The following is a 19,509-nucleotide window of genomic DNA, read 5'->3' on the forward strand; positions in this document are numbered from 1 at the left end:
CTGGTGACAGGGAGGGGTTGCTATAGACAGGAGAAGTGCAGTAGGCCTCATCCTTCAGCCGTCAGTGACTCTTGGCATGTCCACAAGGCCTAATAATAATTGTGTTGTATTGTTCTTTAATGTTGTTAACTTAAATATATTGCACCATAGAAAATATTTAAAAAATCATGCCAACGCTTTCATACAGCATGTAAAAAGCAGCCCCTTCCCCCAGTAACAGCCATAGGATGCTTTGACAGCACACTGACAGTAGAAGAGAATTGGCTCAATCCACCAAGGGCCATGCAGGGGAATGTTAAGTCTTTACCTGGCACTGAATGGATGCTAATGATGGTGCTAGGCAGAACTCTCTGGGGTGAATGTTTCAGAGATGGGGAGCCACCACTGAAAAGGCCCTCTCCCTTGTCATCGTCCTCCCTGCCTTCCTCAGAGAAGGCCTAGAGAAAGGTCTCGGGGCCTTTCCTGTTGTTAATGAGACCTCCCCGAGGGACAGGCAGGGATACCGTTAACTGGCTGGTAGCAAACTTGGCATAAGCCAGGCTCAATCTGAAGGAGAAGAGGGTTACTCTGAGGTTCTGAACTGACGTGTATAGGGAGCAGGTGGCCTTCCCCCTCAGTACAAAGCTGCACGTGACACTTGTCATGTGGTTTCCCCCTGTGTTGCTAATTTAAATAGTGTGGTGGGCCAATTGCGTGCGCACGTGTGTGTGTGGTTAAGCCTTTATGTGCCCACTGTAGTTCCAGTTGGAATTGTCCTCCCCAAAGACCTGCTATTTGCAATGGGAAGAAACATGATGGCTATTCTTGCTTTGGAGATGGTTGGACAGTGTTCTCAAAGCTACGAACATGAGTCTGACCAAACTGTGGGAGGCAGTGGAAGACAGGAGTGCCCAGTGTGCTCTGGTCCATGGGGTCACGAAGAGTCGGACACGACTAAATGACTAAACAACAACAAATTCTTGCTTTCCCCAGCATGGCCCTCAGGTGAAATGGCTCCAGTGCACGGGCCAGCTCAGCTTCTGTTTGGCTTCATTCCGAGGTGCATATACAATGTTAAATGCAAATTCCACCATTAGATTCCAGCCATAGTCAAGTGTGGCTAAGCCTATTAAAATCCCCATTGGATCAAAGGACACACAGTGACTGAGCACCCTGCTTTGAGCTGTCCGTGGTGCTAGCTCTGAGTGGGCCTTGGAGCCAAGCGCATTGCAGTGATCTGCCCAGAGTGCCGCCTTTATGGGTCATCATTCATTCATGTTGCACTGAGCATAGCGGTGTTTCTAAACTGGCCCTGTATTTTTGATTTTTCAAAAGAATTTATAGACCACTCAAAAAAAAATTGCACATATGAAAACAGTTAAAAGTAGTTCTGATGCAGAGTGAGATGAAAAATGCATGTATCAACTGAATGCATGTATTTTGACATTAAGATCCCAGTTTGATTGGCGGTTATTTAACCCATTGGGTTCTCCTTTTTGTTGGAGCTGGGTAGATCTTGGCCCAGTCCAGAAATGCAGACCTAATCTCCTGAAAGCAGGGGTGGGCAGCCTGTGGCTCTCCAGGTGTTGCTTGGCGAGGCAGGTGGGAATTCCACCACATCTGGAGCTTATATAACTCAGCAACAGGGTCAGAATTTTCTGAATGAAGCAGGCGGGACTGGCTAACAGGGATATGTGTGTGCTTCTTTCTTGTCCCACACAGATCCTTGTGCTTCGCCCAAGAACGCTGTTCTCTGTCCCTCCAACTCATTTCATCTCCTTATCCTCTGTCCTTCAGTTCCTTCCAGCAACCCTGCTCTGTAGCTTGGAAATTCAAAATCTAGATCTTGGAAGCACAGTAGATTATGGCGTGTGAAGCTGCGATCTCTGTAGATTTGCATGCATTTTATAAATGCATTCTGCTCTCTCTGTGCTTGACTCTGCTCCGATTCTGTATCAGAACTATTGGGTTGGATTGCAGGATACTGAACTGGCCAAGGATATAATGGTGTGAAAATGAGGGGCCTTTGGGCTCACGGGACCTTCTGCCTATTTTTCTTCAGGGCCTTGGGGATATCTACAGTGTCTCAGTATCTTCTGTGCTTTTTTTCTTCTGCGCCTTGGGATCTCTTTGAGGTCTTGAGCTTGCTTATTCGCCTGCGAGGGAACCCGAGTAAATGCTTGTTTCTAAGCTTTAGGGGTGGAGGAGCTGAGAGTGTGTGGTTTTTTTTGTTGTTGTTCCCTGTGGCTTGTTCCTTCTGCTTCTTTCTCTCTCTCTCTCCTCCCCTGCGGTCTCTGACAGGTATCCTTTTTTATGGTTGTTGTTTGATTTCAGGCACCCCGGAGCTAAGCCCAGCTGAGCGGAAGGAACTGGAGACCAAGCTGAAGGAACGGGAGGAATTCCTAATTCCCATTTACCATCAGGTAGCAGTGCAGTTTGCTGACTTGCACGACACGCCCGGCCGGATGCAGGAGAAGGGTGTCATTACGGTAAGTACGATGAATCCTTTTCTTGCTGCTGCTGTCAAAAGCTCCGGCATGTGCAGACATCCTTTGAATGGTCATTGAGGAAGTCCTCACAGCCCTAAATTTCAAAGAAGCAGGGGTGGGTGGGGCGTGGCCAGCCGTGATTTATACTAACCATGCGGCATTAGTATTAAAATTTTGGAAAGGAAAAGAGAGTTTCAAGCAACCTTGGGGATATTATCCCTAGCAACGCTTAGGGAAAGAGTTTGCAATCTAGAGGTTGCAGGGACACAAACCTCTTTGGCATCAGATGTGAACATGAATACAGCAAGTTGCCCGATACCATTGGTCCACGAAGTGCCCTCGCTGTGGAACACCCTCCTGTCAGGTGTCAAAGAGGTAAATAATTATACAACCTTCTATAGACCTCTGAAGGCAGCCCTGGGAAGCTTTTAACGTGTGGTGGTCTGTTGTGTTTCTGTATATTCTGTAGGAAGCTGCCCCAGAGTGAGTGGGGCAACCCACTCATATGGGTGGGGTACAAAAAAATATTCTTCTTCTTGCTTACATTGACTGGCATTGGCTGTCCAGGGTTACAGACAGAGACAGAGGGCATTCCCATTGGGGATTGAACCCGGAACCTTGTCTCTCACAGGTCATATATTTCATAGAATCGTAGAACTGAAGAGTTGGAAGAAGCCACAAGGATCCTCTAGTCCAACCCCCTGCAATGCAGGAATCTTTTGCCCATCATGGGTTTTGAACCCACGACTTTTTTATTTATTTATTTTTTATCAAAGGTTTTCTTGGTTTACAAAGATATGTGCAATGTCTCTCATAGCATTTTTGCAAATCAGTTTCATTTGTTGAGGCATTGTGAAGCCACGACTTTTGAGATTGAGAGTCTCGTGCTCTACCAAGGTGGTTGGGGCCCCACATCCGTCATCGCAATGACCTGTGACTTTACCTACTCCATACCTGGTGGAGGGCAGGGAGGTATGCCTTGGCTAAGCAGACTCTTGGGCCAAATGGGGAGGCCTGGTGGTCTAAGTTAGGCCCATGGACCAGAGGTTCCCCCTCTCTTGGCTTAGTGTTTCGGGGGTTTATTTGCCACGTCCATTGCAACTCATCCCCTGCCCCCCCCCCACTCTATGCGCACAGGATATTCTGGAGTGGAAAACATCCCGCACTTTCTTTTACTGGAGGCTCCGGCGCCTTCTCCTTGAGGACCTGGTCAAGAAGAAAATCCACGATGCCAACCCAGAACTGACAGATGGCCAGATCCAAGCCATGCTGAGACGCTGGTTTGTGGAAGTTGAGGGCACGGTCAAGGTAAATATAAATATAAACGCATACCTTTTTCTGGCTTACATCCACCCCACATTTGGAAGGTCTTGCCTTTACAGTCCTCCTTCATGGCTATAAAGTGAATGCGTGGGGTCAAAGCCTGGCAGATTCCTAGAAGCTAAGGTTGGGGTGATGGGGAGCTGTGTAGAATTCCTAGTGGTCTGCAGACGAGGGGAAATCTCCTTTCTCTGCCCACCTCACGGCTAACAAAGTCAGAATAAGTTTATGCAAAACGGGCAGATTGAGTTAGGTGATGCGATTTGCATCTGTTACATGTTTGGGAGAATTCTTTCTCTCTTGGTCTGTTACCTATGCAATTTGGACACCTCTTTACGATATCGTAACCAAATTCTGTGTGGCAGTTCCTAAAATGAAGGAGCAAGGTTTTGTCTGCGCCTAGATATCTCAATGGGTTTTGAATCAAGATGGCAGGCTGAACCTTTCACAAGCGAGCAGATTTGAACCACTGATTTAAAGAACGCACTGATTTCTTTTTGGGGAGGCAAACACCAGGCACTTCCGCCTAGTAATTTGTACTAAGCAAAGAATTCAGCTGGTCCACAAGGCAGAATCTGATGGACTCGATCCAGGTTAGACCTCATCCTTCCCGAGAAACGTGTCTGGGATGCAGGGGTTTCTCTCCACGTAGAAAACAAATATGTGGGGTGGGAGAGTTCTGTGGTAGACATCTTCAGTCTGGTTTGTGCCTGATTTTGCCCAGAGAGTAGATTCTAAACGTACAGAGGGATCTTCTATTGCAGTTCAGCTTTTCTGCCAAGAACTGACACATTAGATGCTTAGGAGCATTTTCCTTGAAGCGGTTGAATTTTTGGAGGCCTCACTCATCCTACTCTTTAGGAACTACTGTACTTATTTCTGCCTCTTTCCAAAAGGAACATCTTAGTGGTCCTCCTGTTTATTTTAACCTATCCAAGTGAGCTTGTTGTGTTCCCTTCTCTCTCCCTTCACATCACGAACCTCATTCTCTGTTTTCAACCTTGGTTATATTTTATGCTGGACAGGCTCTACAGCCGCTGCTCCTTTATCACAGACGTGCTGTTACGCCCTTCCTGTTCTGTGACTTGAAGGGCAGTTGGGATACATAGATTCATATCTCCTCTGAAGTGCTCTGGGGCGCTGGAAGAGAAAAATATATTTGGGGAGGGGGGAAATCACACACACACACACACACACACACACACACACACACACACACACACCCTCTGGAGGGCTCCAGGATTTTGAAGGTAGTGTCTGAGCATACTTCTTTTCTTTTTTTTAAGCGAAAAAGAAAAAAAAAGAGCCAGGCATCTAGTTAGCTAATACATTACACCAATCAAGGAGAGTTATCTTAAGCCACAATTAATCTGCTCCCTGGCATATGTTGATAGGAGAGCATCATGCTGTTTCTTAATTAAAGGCAAACGGATTAAAAATGATTAATAAGAGTATTAAATATTCGCCTAAACTAAAAGTGTTGGGATTCTCGCGCAAATCCTGGCTTTACCCAGGTCTGCAAAGTAGCAGGCATTTGCAGTGTGGATAGGAGGTGGCGGTGCTGGGATGGGATAGGAAACAGTGGGAGAGGGAGGGGGGATTTCTTCCTCAATGGCTTCTGAACACCTTGATTTGTATGCGGCGGAGCATCACTGTTGCGTCTGGGGGTTGGAGCAGCCGGCTGTGGCTGCAGGTTTAAAATAAGAATAATTGCAAATAATGTGGCAACCGTCGCAATTTTATTATTTTCTGCCATCGCAGGATTTTAATAGATTTCGTCAGGAGACTCCTGAACAAGAAGTTTACACCTTAGGTTAAAATGTTGCCCCCTGATTTAATTGATTAGTGGAGCTGAGGTATCCATGCCCCCTCTCCTTTCCGTCTGCCAAATTGGATGGGGGGGACGGGACGGGACTTGAAGTTGGGTCGTTCACACAAGCAGATAGTTTGCCTTTTCTAGATGAAAAACTATACAGTAGCTCTTTCTCATAGAAGACCGCAAGCCACTGAAACAAGCAACGTTCTGCAGAATGCATTTGAAGGATGCATCAAAATCAGTGCCAACCCAATCCTTTAAATCTCAGCCTTCCATAATACTGATTGGGTTTGAACTTGTATGTTTTTGCAGCTCTTGTGGCAATGTTCTAGATTCCTAAAATACAACCTTCTAATAATTGACAGTAGCTTTAGTTAGTTCCAAGTATAATACATATCTCAAAAATGATAAAAAAGTCCTTACTTATATTTGTTTTTTAATATGCAAATTTACTTTAATATAGGTCAGCTGATTAATCAGCAACCACCACAAAATTAGTTGGTTGTCAGACCCTATTATAATTGATTTATGCAATATTTTCAAATGCGGAACGTGTTTGGTAATCTGTGTTACCTTTTAAAAAATTATTTACACTTAACCTGCTTGCTTTTGCACTATCAAGCCACTCAAGGTGGCTCATAGCCAGCAGGTTTTTTTAAAAAAAGCACAATACTGTATTATAAAATAACAGAGCTAAGCCAAAATAGAGTAGGGCCTTTTTTGCAAGCATTTTTAACCTGTGCAAAAAAAGAAAAGGTAGCACACAGAGACACCCTTGGCATTTTGGGGAGGTGGTTACAAACAGGGGTGAACATGAAGCTGCTTCCCCAATTTCCATTCAGATGGCAACAGCATCTACCCCTTCCCTTTAACCTTGTTAAGCCTGTGGTTATGCTTCATACTCCATAACAGGCGTAGGCAAACTCTGCTCTCCAGATGTTTTGGGACTACAACTCCCATCATCCCTGACCACTGGTCCTGTTAGCTAGGGATGATGGGAGTTGTAGTCTCAAAACATCTGGAGGGCCGGGTTTGCCTCTGCCTGCTTTATAAGCCTGTGCTGGTGGTCTGGTAGAGAGCATCTGCGTTGCATCCATGCAGAAGGTCCTAGGCTCATTCCCCAGTATCTCCTAGTAGGGCTTGGAGAAACTCCTGCCTGAAACTCTGGGTAGCTGCTGCCAGCCAGTGTAGACAACACCGCGATAGATGGACCAATGATCTGACCCAGTGTAAGGCAGCTTCCTCTGTTCGTCATACTCCATCCCTCTCCCCGACACCGTTCTGGGCGCTGGTGCCACTGCTGAAAAGGTCCTCTCCTTAGAGCAGGAATGGGGGGAAACCACTGGCCCTCCAGGGGAGTCAGTGTGGTGTAGTGGTTAGAGCAGGCACCCCCAAACTTCGGCCCTCCAGATGTTTTGGACTACAATTCCCATCTTCCCCGACCACTGGTCCTGTTAGCTAGGGATCATGGGAGTTGTAGGCCAAAACATCTGGAGGGCCGCAGTTTGGGGATGCCTGGGTTAGAGTGATGGATAAGGACCTGGGAGTCCAGGGTTCAAATCCCCACTCAGCCCATCAGGCTCACTGACCTTGGAGTCAGTCATTCACTCTTGGCTTGGCCTACCACGCAGGGTTGTTGTGAGGATGAAATGGGGAAGAGAAATATGTACGCCACCTTGAGTTCCTTGGAGGAAAGGTGGGATCGAAGTGTCATGAGCAGATCAGATGGACAGATGTAGCTGGACTCCAGATCGCACCTCTCCCCAGCCCGAAAGGACAGTGGTGAGTTGTAGTCAGGCAACATCTGGGAGCCACATTGCCTTGGAGGGTAAATTCGTTGCCTGTAGGGCTGGCACTCAGAACAGTGCTGATGGTGAGAATATTGTATGTGAGAAGGCCCTACATAAAGTATTCTATACTCACTGAGTGATTGGCTATAGGTGAGCAGGAAGAGAGAGAAATTGTGTATGTGCTCTGTACCAGACATGTGGCCAGCTGAGCTTTTCAGAGCCAGAGGAATTTTCCAGGATCAGTGCAGTGCAGTATTTAAATCAAGAGGGAATCTGTTCAAGAGCCAGGCCTTGAGCCTCCAAATTTGCCTTCCTAATAACCCTGCCAGAGGGTCACCCATTGCTCCTAGTTAGGGGAAGCTGAGGCTGAGAGATGATTTAAATTCAACCTGCCAAGGCTCTCCCCGCAGCTTGTTAGGAAAATCGCCCTCAGTTGTGAGCTTCGCTTGTAATTTTGGGAGCGGTGAAAATCAAGGATCTCTCCATCTCTCCCTCAATATAAATACTGCAGTTGGTCCAAGAAGCACCCCGGCCAGCCCTGTAGTGGTGCCATGAGGTTTCATCATATATTTAGAGCGATTGTAACCACCAAAAAAGAGGCTTGCACATAATTAAAGCCGAGATTCCCTGCTTGCAGGTTTTCAATCTAAAAGTCATGACACAAAAGGAAAAAGGGACAGGGAGGGAGGAGCAGGCACAGATTCTTAACGTTAGCAGTTCTTAGCTACACCGTCCAGCCATTATTACCTGAATTTTCTAAAGCAGCAGCTTTGCAAGAGATCAGGCAAAAAATTATTTAAATGGAGAACCTGGGATCGCTCATGTGCTGAGCATTTACTTAACCACTCAACTGTGGCTTATTTCTCTCCCTCTCTTTTTAATGATGCTTCCACCCATCATAGCAGAGAAATGTTTCAAGAGCAATCTAATACTGAAACAAAGCAAGGTTTCTGGTATAAAAAAAAAACTTCAATGCATTCCTTGCCTCCCACTCCAAACTTGGATTTGCTTTTTGAGATCCATATATAAAAGCCTTTCCCTTTTACATTATGGATAATTTATTTTTCCAGTTTTGCAGAGTACAATGCATTTACAACTTGTGGGCCATACTGTCGTTGGCCTCCTGAGGATTTCTGTTGCTTGTTTATTTAAAAAAGGATGCAGAATAGAACCCTCATGGCCATATTAATTTGTTTTAAATCTACCAAATGCAAGAAAGACCATTATGGTTGGGCTGGGCCTTTTTTTTTTTTAGCTGTATGCTTGAGGATGACAGGGGCAAGGGGGAAATTATTTTACTCGGTACGTTTCCCGATAGCCAAGGAATTAAGAGCTAAATTTGTAACTCAGCTCCTAATGCTCTTTAAGTTTTGTTACGGCTTCTAGCTAAGCAACTAAAACCATTACACACAACCTGGGGGGGGGGGTTATAATCCCAACCGCTGTAGCATTTGGCAAACGCCGTATTAAAGCATGTGGCTAAAGTGGTTCTCCTTGTGGTTCCCTCCTTTTTCTCTTTGCCTTTTGGCTGCGATTCACGAGTGAATCTTAAGGCTCATTTTGACGCATCCCCGTGGCCCAAAGGATGCTTCTCTGGGAGTCAGGCTCAGGCCTGTGTGGTTTTTTTTTCACGTTTGCTGTTTGCTTGCCTCTTGGCCATGGGCTTGCCCCTCCAAGGAGCGCAGCAGCTGCTTGCAGCCCTTAAGCCGCCGAGATACTTCATCTCTGATTTTTTTTTTTGACACGACCGCCTATTAAATCATGATGCGGAATTCATTGTCATTCCGACTTTGACTTGGTTAGCGATATAACTGAGAAGGATAGTGCACCTTTAAATGATGAGCTTTTGTGTTTAATTACCCAAATAAAATGACATAAATATGAATGAGCGCTAATGGTGGTACTTGGGTTTTTTTTTTTTCCCTCCTCCGGAAACCATTAACGATTCTTAAATGATTTGTAAAGAAAATGAGAGGCAGAGGGAAGCTAGGAGAGAAGGCTATTAGGCTTCTAACACACTCCTGAATGATTATGTAGTCAACTACCTAGCAAATACTGAGCTAAATGATCTTGCCTCCTCCCTTCATCCAAAAAGAGGATTTATTTTTTTAAAAAATTGCTGCTGAGGTTTTTGTCGTGGTTGACCTCTCTCGTAATCGTCACTGCTTCTAAAATAGGGGGTTAGGTTTCCTTGACTGGTTTTACAAGCAGGAGGCACAGAATTCTACTTCGTTGTTTTTCTTTTTTAAAAAAAATCCAATTTCTTGCTTGCTTGCAGTACTAATGAGGACTAGTAACTTGCTTACCACAAAGCTGCATTTTGGAAGGCAAAGCAGAAATGACTGGATATTGCTGCTTTAGTAAACTTTCCCTACATGAGTGACATTAATTTTTCAAGCTGGCCTACTGGTGAGGCTGTGGTGCCCATCCTCAGAGGTGGCACCCTGTTGTGTCTCTGCACGATTATGTGCTCTGTTCCTCCTTCCAACCAGCCTCCCCCGAGACCAGATAATTTTGTGCATCAGTCGCTCCCAATAGAAAGAGGAATCCTTCTGAGGAGGCCTGTGCATAACAGGGACTCATGCAGAAACACAGGATAAGCCCAGCAGAAGAGAAATGCTTGTCCTCAGAAGAGCTCACCTTCCATCGCTTTCTGTGGGGCTGCTGCATGATGGGGATTTATTGTGGAACAGGCACTGCTCACACACCTTTTCCATACCATCCGCACCATGTCTCAAAATGCCAGCCTGTAACTTCTTTGACATTCTGTCTGGATTTTCTCTTACTGCTGAAAATCCATTAAGAAAAACCAACCTGTTATAGATCTGCGACTTGTGCCTAGTGCGGAAGCTCATTAGCACATTTTTTTGGGTGGTTTGTCACGTTTGTGAGAAGACATTTCAGTGGACATTTCTGTATTGCTACAGCCTTACTTCCCTTTGCTGCTTTCCTGGGTACGACTTGGGCGTTTCATTTCTGACACCTCCAACACTAAACGTTTGCCTGTTTCCACTAATTTTTGCAGGCAGCAAAACTGCCACTGAGCTGCAGCTTTTTCCTCTGGTCAGTGATAGCCTAAGTGGTGCTCTTCAACATTTTCAACTCCAGCTCCCATCATCCTCAGCCACCAAACAGGGATGATGGGTGTTGTAGTCCAGCCACCTTGGCTACCCCAGTTCTGATTCATGCTAAGTGGTTCTTGCATGCCTAATTAGATGTGGGTGGAGAGCAGCAGGCAGGGACTGAAACCCAAGAAGCTGCCTTACACCAAGGCAGGCCACTGGTCCATCTAGCTCAGTATTGTGGACACTGACTGGCAGCAGCTCTCCAGGGTTTCTGGAAGGAGTCTTTCTCAGCTATACCTGGAGGTGCTATTGGGGATTGAAACTGAGGCCTTCTGCATGCAAAGCATGTCTGGTACCACTGAGCCACAGTCTTTGTCCTGAAAAGAAAGCAAGATTCTAGTCCTCTTGATTCTAAACATAGTGTTGTTTAAACCTATCTAAAGAAGCTGCCTTGTTAGTGTATAGTGTATGTATGCAGCAGAAGTTAATTTTCCTTGGAGCACACCTTTAGTTGAAATAGATTCAACATGAGACTTGGTAAAAATAAATAAGAAAGCTTAGGTCTATTAAAGGAAGTATATTATTGACAGTGTTCTATAGTCTTTGCTGGAGGGGTGGGGGAGAAGCCATGCTTGCCCCTTCGTTCTCAGTAGATACATCCAAGATGCCCATGTCCCTTGATGTCCAGAAAACATGTGAGGAAGAAGAGGAATTCATAAACAGGATGCAACTTAAGATGTACCAATCTAAGCATCAAAGGATAGAGTTATGTTAGCATTGAAGTTAAAGGTACAGGGATAGGCTAGGAACTGGGAGATCCCTTACTCTGTCTTGTCTAAAACTTCCAACGAGGCTCATGATCCATCTAGCTCAAAATTGTCCAAACTGACTGTGGCAGTAGGGTGTGCAGCTTAATTTTTTTGCAAATTTGTTCAGCAAGGGATCTTAAAAATATGTCTTTGGGTGTGAGGAATTCAAATCTATTATTGTTTTTAGCATAGCAAAAATGCTTTTGAAAAACTAAAGTATTTTAATTCTGCCTTCTGAAAATGTCAGGCACTGCTAAATAATAGCAATAATAATAATTTATTATTTGTATACCACCCTATATTCGTAGGTCTCAGGGTGGTTCACAACATAAAGTTACAATATAAAAAGTACAAAATACATAGTAAAAATAATTAAAACCGTTAACAATACTAATACAAACTAAAAAACAAAAGCCCCTAAACAGTACCCCAGCCCACAAATACAAAATAGGTAGGTAGATATAATATTTAAAAATAATTTAATAGAATCCCATCCCCTAAATAAAACAACACACACCCAGGTTATAACCCCATCCCTGTTAAAACCATAATTTTAGCACAAGGAGGCTAGCCCATGCCCTCATTCCACACACCCAAAGTGTCACCCCCAAAGTGCTATTAATTACTAGTCAAAATAACTATTGAGCTTATAATAATAATACTAATAATAATATATAACTGTTTGGCGATCATTTTTAATGATTCTATGCAATTTTACACACATTTTCCTTACCAAGCTAAATGAAATTCTATCAATGCAACCAAAATATCTTCTGAATTCCCACGTCATGTTTTTGAATTTGGAATTTGAAAGCTGGAAAAATCCATCAAGCCCGACTGCGGCAGCTCTCTCCTGTTTCAGGCAGGGCGTTTTTTTCAGCCACAGATGGAATCTGGGACTTTGGGCAGGTGCTCCACCCCCAAGCTGGTCTACAGACCCCCTTATTGCCACTGACTTGGGCCAGTTAAGCAAACAAGGCTTGTTTTCTCCCCTCTTGGCAGGCGTACTTGTGGGATAACAACAAAGACCTGGTGGAGTGGCTGGAGAAGCAGCTGACTGAGGAAGAGGGTGCCCGCTCGGTGGTGGATGAAAACATCAAATACATCTCTCGGGACTACATCCTCAAGCAGATACGGAGGTAAGGCGGCAACTGGAAAGGGGACATTGGCAGGCTCTGTAGGAGAGCGCCACATTCTGTACAAATGGCCTTGTTCACGCACCACAGTAAGCCGAATCTTTGGTTTACCGCAGGGACGGGGAACCTTTTTTTGAGACTGAGGGCCATGTTCCCTTCTGGTCAACCTTTCACCAGTGTTGGGTGGCATGCAGAGCAATGGGCGCAAACCTTCGCAGAGTGAGCTAGCATCTACACACGCTCCTCTCTCTCTCCCAATCCAGGCAATTGGGAAGCATCATCAAGGACCCATTCCAGGCAAAAACAAACCACCAAGCAGTGTTCAGAAGCAGGGCTAGCGAGAATTTGCCCCCCCCCCCAGGCCTGAGATTTACCAGGGGTGTGCAGGGAGCTCTTAGCAGTTTTGCTGCTCCCTCTCGTCAAGCTGGCTTAGAGTGTGGTCCAAAACCAGGCTTGTGGTTAAACCCTAACCGCGAATTGTAGCCAAGGACAGAGCCATGGGGAGGGAGGGAGAAAGACCCATGCAGAACAAAGCTGTGAGTGCCACACACCCACCCATTTGCATGGTCCCAGTAAGCCATAATAATAGTATTTTTTTTATTACTTATACCCCACCCATCTGGCTGGGTTTCCCCAGCCACTCTGGGCGGCTCCCAACAGAATATTAAAAACACGATAAAACATCAAACATCAAAAAACTTCCCTAAACAGAGCTGCCTTCAGATGTCTTCTAAAAGTCAGATAGTTGTCTTATTTCCTTGATATCTGATGGGAGGGCGTTCCACAGGGCGGGACCGAGAAGGCTCTCTGCCTGGTTCCCTATAACTTCGCTTCTTGCAGTAGAAGACCTTTGGGGGACCTCAGTGTCTGAGCTGAATTCCCAAGCACACCTGGCAAATGGGGGGGGGGTCTTTCCACTGTCATTCTGATACTTGTAATTCGCAGGCCTTGTATCTGCCTGCAGGACTTTCATGTATAGTAAAAGGTTTGGGCATTTTGGATCAATGTGTGACCCCCCCCCCAAAGAAAAGCATCCTGGCCTTCCTAATATTTCTTGTCTCCCTTGCCACCTTTGCTAACCAGTCTTACTGACACCCCACAGCCCCAACGTCAGTATGAGGATTCCTTCTTCTCAAGGAAAACAGGAACTCTTGGGTTTTTTATTTTATTTTTTATCATTCCGGCCAAGCCAGCTATCTCAGCAGGAACTTGTGAAACTGCCTTATTTTGTCCACCTAGCTCAGTACTACACTGACAGGCAGCGACTCTCCACGGTTTCCTAGCGGATTCAGCCTCCAGTGGCTTGGACCTGGATAAGTGTGAAACAATGTACAAATTGAAGAAACCTAACCGAACATTCCCTTTAATCCCCTCATCACATCTTAACACACTACCCAGCTGAGCCACTTGGGCCAGCAAGACTTTGTTGGGGTTTTTTTAAATGTTGAAAAAATGCAGCGTTTTGAGTTTCACAAGGTGACTTACAATTTAAAGGCTAACCAGAAAAAAACTTATGCATTTGATTCCATTTATGAGTTGCTTCCCATGAAATATCGCTGAGCTTTTCACATAAAAAAAAAATCACTATCATCATCAACAACAACTTAAAAACCATTCTATGTACACAAACAGTTACAAGTACAATACAGACTGGGATAAAGAGCTCCACTTAAAAGGATGGCTGAAAACTTGTAAACAATATTGTAATCAATAACTTGGGGGGGGGGGCGGGGAGAACGAGCGGTGCCTGCTTCATGGCAAGGAGCTTTCCCCACCAGCAACATACACTTGTAATGTACTGCAAAAGCATTTTAAAAAGGATGATGACCAATATTACTATTTACGGAAAAACCTATTATAGATCCATTTAGAGGATTAAGTCTTTTTCAACTGATTGGGGGCTGGGTCCTCGTGAAAGGTTTGGTAAACTCTCATCCTTGGGGAATGTGCCCAAATAATCCCTCTTGTGCCTCAGCAGCTGATGAGAATTCTTAGCTGAGCAGTTTTCTTTTGAGAGGCTCTTCTCCAAGATGCAGGTTAGGATCTTCTTTGCATCACTGGGGTACGTTGCAAATATATTTTCATATTTGTGGGTCTTCTTGCCGATGGTGTTAGGGACCCTTATTGTCCTGTGGGGTCCAAGGAACTGTCTTCACCACCACCAAGTGCAGCCTCTCAAACCGCTCAACGTATGACCTGCCTCCTTCCTTCCTCCCTCCCTCCTTCTTATCCTAGTTTGGTGCAGGCCAACCCGGAGGTCGCCATGGATTCCATCGTCCACATGACCCAGCATATATCATCAACGCAGCGAGCCGAGATCGTGCGCATTCTCTCCACCATGGACGCACCCGCTTCAACGTAAGCCGGCAAGGCTGGAGGGAAAAGGTGCCCTGCCATTTTGCCCCTACTTTCATCCATGTATCTTGGCTCCCGGCAGGGGATATGCTGGAAAAAGGACTTCTTAATTATTTTCTTCTTTTTTGCGTCTTTTTTAAAAATCAGACTTGAATTTCAGAGTAGTCGTGCGAGACTTCAGGAATACAGGCTCCCCCCCCCAAACGTAACTTATGGATGTCATACAGTAGTACCTATTTATTTAACAAAATGTAAACTGGACTTGCATCTCACAGTCACTGTTGTGACTTCCATTGAGATCATGAAAGGTACCCTGGTACCATGAGGTCTTAAATCAAGGGTGGGGGGTGACCACAGGGGCCTTCAACAGAAACCCCCCCTCCAGCCCAAGCTTTTCATCTCGTGTACACTTTTGTCCATTGTGTCTGTTACTTGACTTCTCCCAACCTTCCAAACACGAAAGATCCAGTGTTTGTCACTCATATTAGGCAGCATGGTGGTAGCGCCACCCCTAAAAGGGAGGCCCACAGCGCCTCTTGCTGCTTCTGCTCTAAACTGGTTTAGACTCCTGTCGTCTCTCTTTCCGTGCTGGTGGTGAGGTCACCATCACTTCATGCACCAAGTTTAAACCATCGCCTTTTTTAAAGTCATATTATTATTATTTCTCTCTGTGCACGATTGATTGGCCATCAGATGTTTCATTTCTGTGTTCATGCAATAAACCTAGGAAAGCCAGTCTGCAGGGCAGATAAAAAGCTCTGCAATGCTAAAATAGTCAGACAACAGTGTTTAGAAGAGGCTCCAGCCTTTGAGGGGAGAGGTTTCCCTTTGTTCTATTGGACTTAGAAATCTGAGGGCTTTTCTGTTTCATATGAAAGCTATTTTGCAAGGCGTCTGGGGCACGATCCTGTCTGAAATCATTCTGCCATTTGCAGCAGAACGAACAAGCGCCACCCCAGCTATATATCCCTCGTCCACAAAGTGTAGCACAGGCTTCCCCAAGCTGGTGCCCTCAAGATGATTCTGAGGACATCTCCCATCAGTCCCTGCATCACGTGACTGTGCTACCAGAATTGAGCTGATCCTACAGCGTAACTTTCCATAGGGCCTGGCTCTACCATGAAGTTTTCATGGAGAACAGCGTCTTGGCATTCAGTAAGGAGCAGTCAACATGGTGCTGTTCAGAAGGCCCTGGCCTCCACATCAGCATTAAGACATCATTCTTGGGTGTGATGGAAGGTATAGTTCAGCAACATGAAATGGGGGAGGGCACTGTGTTGGCTACCCCTGAAAAGTAGGGGGCATGGACTTGAAGTTGTTCCTGTACAGTAAACCCCACAGGTGCCTATCCTTGCCTCCAATTCCTTACATACTTCGCTGGCAATGTAGTTAATTTGTAAGCTAGAAGTGGCACTTCTGTAAATCAACACTTTCGGCCTTGGTGGGTGGTGGGCTAGCTGGCTGGCTGTCTTGTGCCAGAGGAGCTAACCTTGAACAGGTGGAGCAGAAAGGTAAAGTTGAGCATCTCCTGCCCCATCGGGGTATAGGACCCCCTTTTGTGTTGTCTCTTGAGACAAGGGGGAGGTAGAAAAAAATGCAGCCTTGCGGGCCTGGAGGGGGGTGGGAACTGGCCAGCATCCAAGAACTGCCAGCTGAGCAGAACTTTAACCAAGGTGCCAATTCAGGGAGCTATGCAGGAATTCACATGCACACCTGTGGCCTTGGGTGCCTTGCTTTTTTGGAGGGTCAGGTTGCCCATTGGCAGCAAGGGGATGCATATGCCACGCTCAGTCAGGCTGCCTTCCCTACAGCCACCAGCCTCTGCTGGATCAGTCCAGTGGCTCATCTGGGCCAGCATCCTGTTCTTACAGTGGCCAATGAGATGCCCCAATAGGAAGCCCCAAAGCAAGAGGTCTGACAGCTAAAAAAAGGGCACAAGAGCAGAGAGGTGCTTGCATCTGCAGGGACCAATGGCATACACACACAAGCGTCTCACATCTTGTGTGGGTGAGGAGGAAATAAAATAAAAACATGGAGTGTGAAGGAAACCACTCTCCATTTATTCCCCCCCTCCCACTCACCTACAATCATGAGCGTACCTGGCTTTCAGGAAGGCAGTTGGGGGGGGGGTCCTCTGGCAAGGTCCTAGAGCCCTCACACCTCCTTCCCAAAGCTGGGCAAGCACCCCTCCACCTTATGGGGAGGGGCAGTTCCTGGTTTTCTGCATATACGAGTGGACCCTTTGGAAGCCAATCCTCGTGTAAGACGCAAGGCTACACCAGTGTTAGGAGGAGATGCTACTCACAGCCTGGTTGGTCCAGCTATTGAGCCTTTGATGAGACTTCCAGATGGTTAGTTGGGACGATAGCCAGTATTGCACCAGTTCACCAACTTTGGGGGGGGGTGTTTCATGAAGGGGAAACACAGCATTAAATGAGTCACCCCACCACCATTCAATAAAATAATACTTTCTGCAAAATCAGTTTTAAGAAATACTATGTTCTTTCCTCCTCATTACAAGGAATTAAATTAATACACATGTTCCAGCCAATTGCAAAAGGGGGTGGGGATCAAATTTTATAAAGTGGGGACATGTCAGATATGGGTTCTCTTGGAAGCCCTGTGGCATGACTGGATCCAGGGGGAAGCCAGCCCCAATCCAAAAAAGTCTGCAATCCCACTTACCTAGGAGTAAGCCTCATTGAATTCAATATATCCCCCCCCCCAAAAAAATCCTATCCTGCCCTTCTTCCCGAAAAAGCAGAGGGGGCAATCACCAAAGCATTAAAACAATTTTTAAAAAAGCTATTAAAATAACAAGTAATCTGAGACTTACTTCAGAGCAAGTCCTGTTGAAAGGAAGAGCTGGCTACCACAACCTCAAGTCCCACTGCTTTCAGTTAAAGAAGCTTGCATACCCTGAAATGAAAGGGGGGGGAGATGGGCATGATCCAGTACCACATAGATGCACATCCAAGAGCCAAGGTTGACCGCAGTGCCCTCTGCCAAGCAGACATCCTGAGTGGGTTGCCTTGTAATTAATGCAGAGCAGGGTCCTTAAGGCAGCTACAGGGTTAGCGATAAAATATTGCTGTTCAGAAAATAATGGAAAGTGTCTGAAAAGGAAGGCTGCTAAGGACTTTTCGCCCTGTACTTTGAACCCTATGGAAGGAGCTGGCTCCTAACATTCCTCTTGAGGATTTAACGCAGCTGTCACCAACCTGGCACCCTCCAGATGTTTTGGGCTACCGTTCCCACTGGGAGTTTAATTCAAAATATCTGGGGGCACCAGGCTGGCAAACACTGGTTTAGTGTCTTCCCTTTTTAGTTTGTTTACATCACTAAAGGAAACCTAAGCCTTGCCCAAATACTTTCCAGGAGAGAGAACTTCAGCTGAGCGTAACTCTAGGATGTTAATTGTAGTAAGCATGCAGCCACTTTCCTCTCTCTCTAAACGACACATCAGTAAGGCCAAGGGCTTGCCACCCAGCAAATCCCCACAACAGGTTCTGCACTGCCAGGTGAGTCCCGTTCGCCTGCAGCAATCGCCCAAGGTGGATGCACATGCCACCAAAAAAAGAGCACCTTTGTGCTGTCTGCTCTGCAGCAACCAGCTTCAATAATCCAGTCTGGTGACGATGCCGTGGCCTTCAAGTCAACCACCATGTCTTGGGATCCTCGCCTTGCGCTGCCTCCAAAAAGAACTGCGGTAGAAACGGGAAGTCTAACCCGAATGGAGGATTATCAGCAAATGTTAATAAATGCATTATACCTGCCGCTGGCCACACAATGTTGATTGGGAACAGGGTGGGGGCAGGTGGGCAAAGGTGAGAGTACATGCTCTCCCCCTCCCCCTTTTCTGGAGAGAACAAAACATTTAAAACTGGGGTTGGCAACCTGTTGGGGCCAGCAAGCACATTGGGAATATTGAGAAAGTGCCGTGAGCGCCAGTTACAAAATGGCTGTCATGGGGGTGTGGCCTAACACAAGATGGGTTATTTACTTTCAATGGGTAGCATATGAGGTACTGGCAGGCACACTGGTGTCGTGGCGGGGAGCCCTGATTTAAAAGATGCTGTTCTCATTAAGTCTGTAGCAGAAATACAGGCAGGGAAAGGGACAAGTGGAGAGAGAGAGAGCCCAGTTGAACCATCCGACAGAAGTATTAATTGATGTATGTCTTGGGACAACTTGTGGTGCTGATGTTTTATTTCACTTACCTCAAGTTTCTTTTAATAAAAAAATTTCCAACCATCAGATTGTGTTGCGCTGTGAATTCCTTGACGCAGCTTCCGTGTTTTCAGAGCGCAGCGGTTTCTGTCACAAACCAGAAGCAAGAAATCGGGACTGCGTTAACTTCAGACTTTCATGCAACCTTTAACACCTGAGGCTCCGCCTCCAAGAAATCCATCTCAGCATTTATGCCTCCTTCAGGAAAGATTGCAGCCAGAGATGGATCTACAGTGGTACCTTGGTTCTCAAACAACTTGGAACCCAAACACTGCAAACCCAGAAGGAAGTGTTCCGGTTTGCGAACTTTTTTCCGGAAGCTGAATGTGCTCCGTTTTGAGTGTTGCGCTTCCGATTTGAGTGTTACGCTGAAGTCTATCAGTTGTTGCTATTTATTTTGCGTTTTTGCGGCTCTCTTTGTGTGTGACTGCGTGGAACCCAGTTCAGCTACTGGTTGATTGATTGTGTGACTGCAGTACATTGTTTATTGCTTTCATTTTATGGATCAATGGTCTCGTTA

The 19,509-nt window shown here is 45.9% G+C and overlaps 1 protein-coding gene across 8 annotated transcripts in view; it reads left to right on the forward strand.

Annotated features, from left to right (window-relative positions):
• Window positions 1-19,016, forward strand: part of ACACA (acetyl-CoA carboxylase alpha) — a 200,598-nt gene extending 181,582 nt beyond the window's left edge. For all 8 annotated transcript variants that reach the window (XM_060268325.2, XM_060268324.2, XM_060268327.2 and 5 more), the window contains 4 exons: window positions 2,314-2,468; window positions 3,606-3,776; window positions 12,271-12,407; window positions 14,640-19,016. In XM_060268325.2, the coding sequence (XP_060124308.1) occupies window positions 2,314-2,468; window positions 3,606-3,776; window positions 12,271-12,407; window positions 14,640-14,766 (590 nt within the window). In that variant the 3' untranslated portion in view covers window positions 14,767-19,016. The remainder of the gene's footprint in view (window positions 1-2,313; window positions 2,469-3,605; window positions 3,777-12,270; window positions 12,408-14,639) is intronic.
• The last annotated feature ends 493 nt before the right edge of the window (window positions 19,017-19,509 follow it).

The sequence above is a fragment of the Zootoca vivipara genome, chromosome 14, assembly GCF_965207765.1.
Source record: "Zootoca vivipara chromosome 14, rZooViv2.hap1.1, whole genome shotgun sequence".
Lineage (NCBI taxonomy): Eukaryota > Metazoa > Chordata > Lepidosauria > Squamata > Lacertidae > Zootoca > Zootoca vivipara.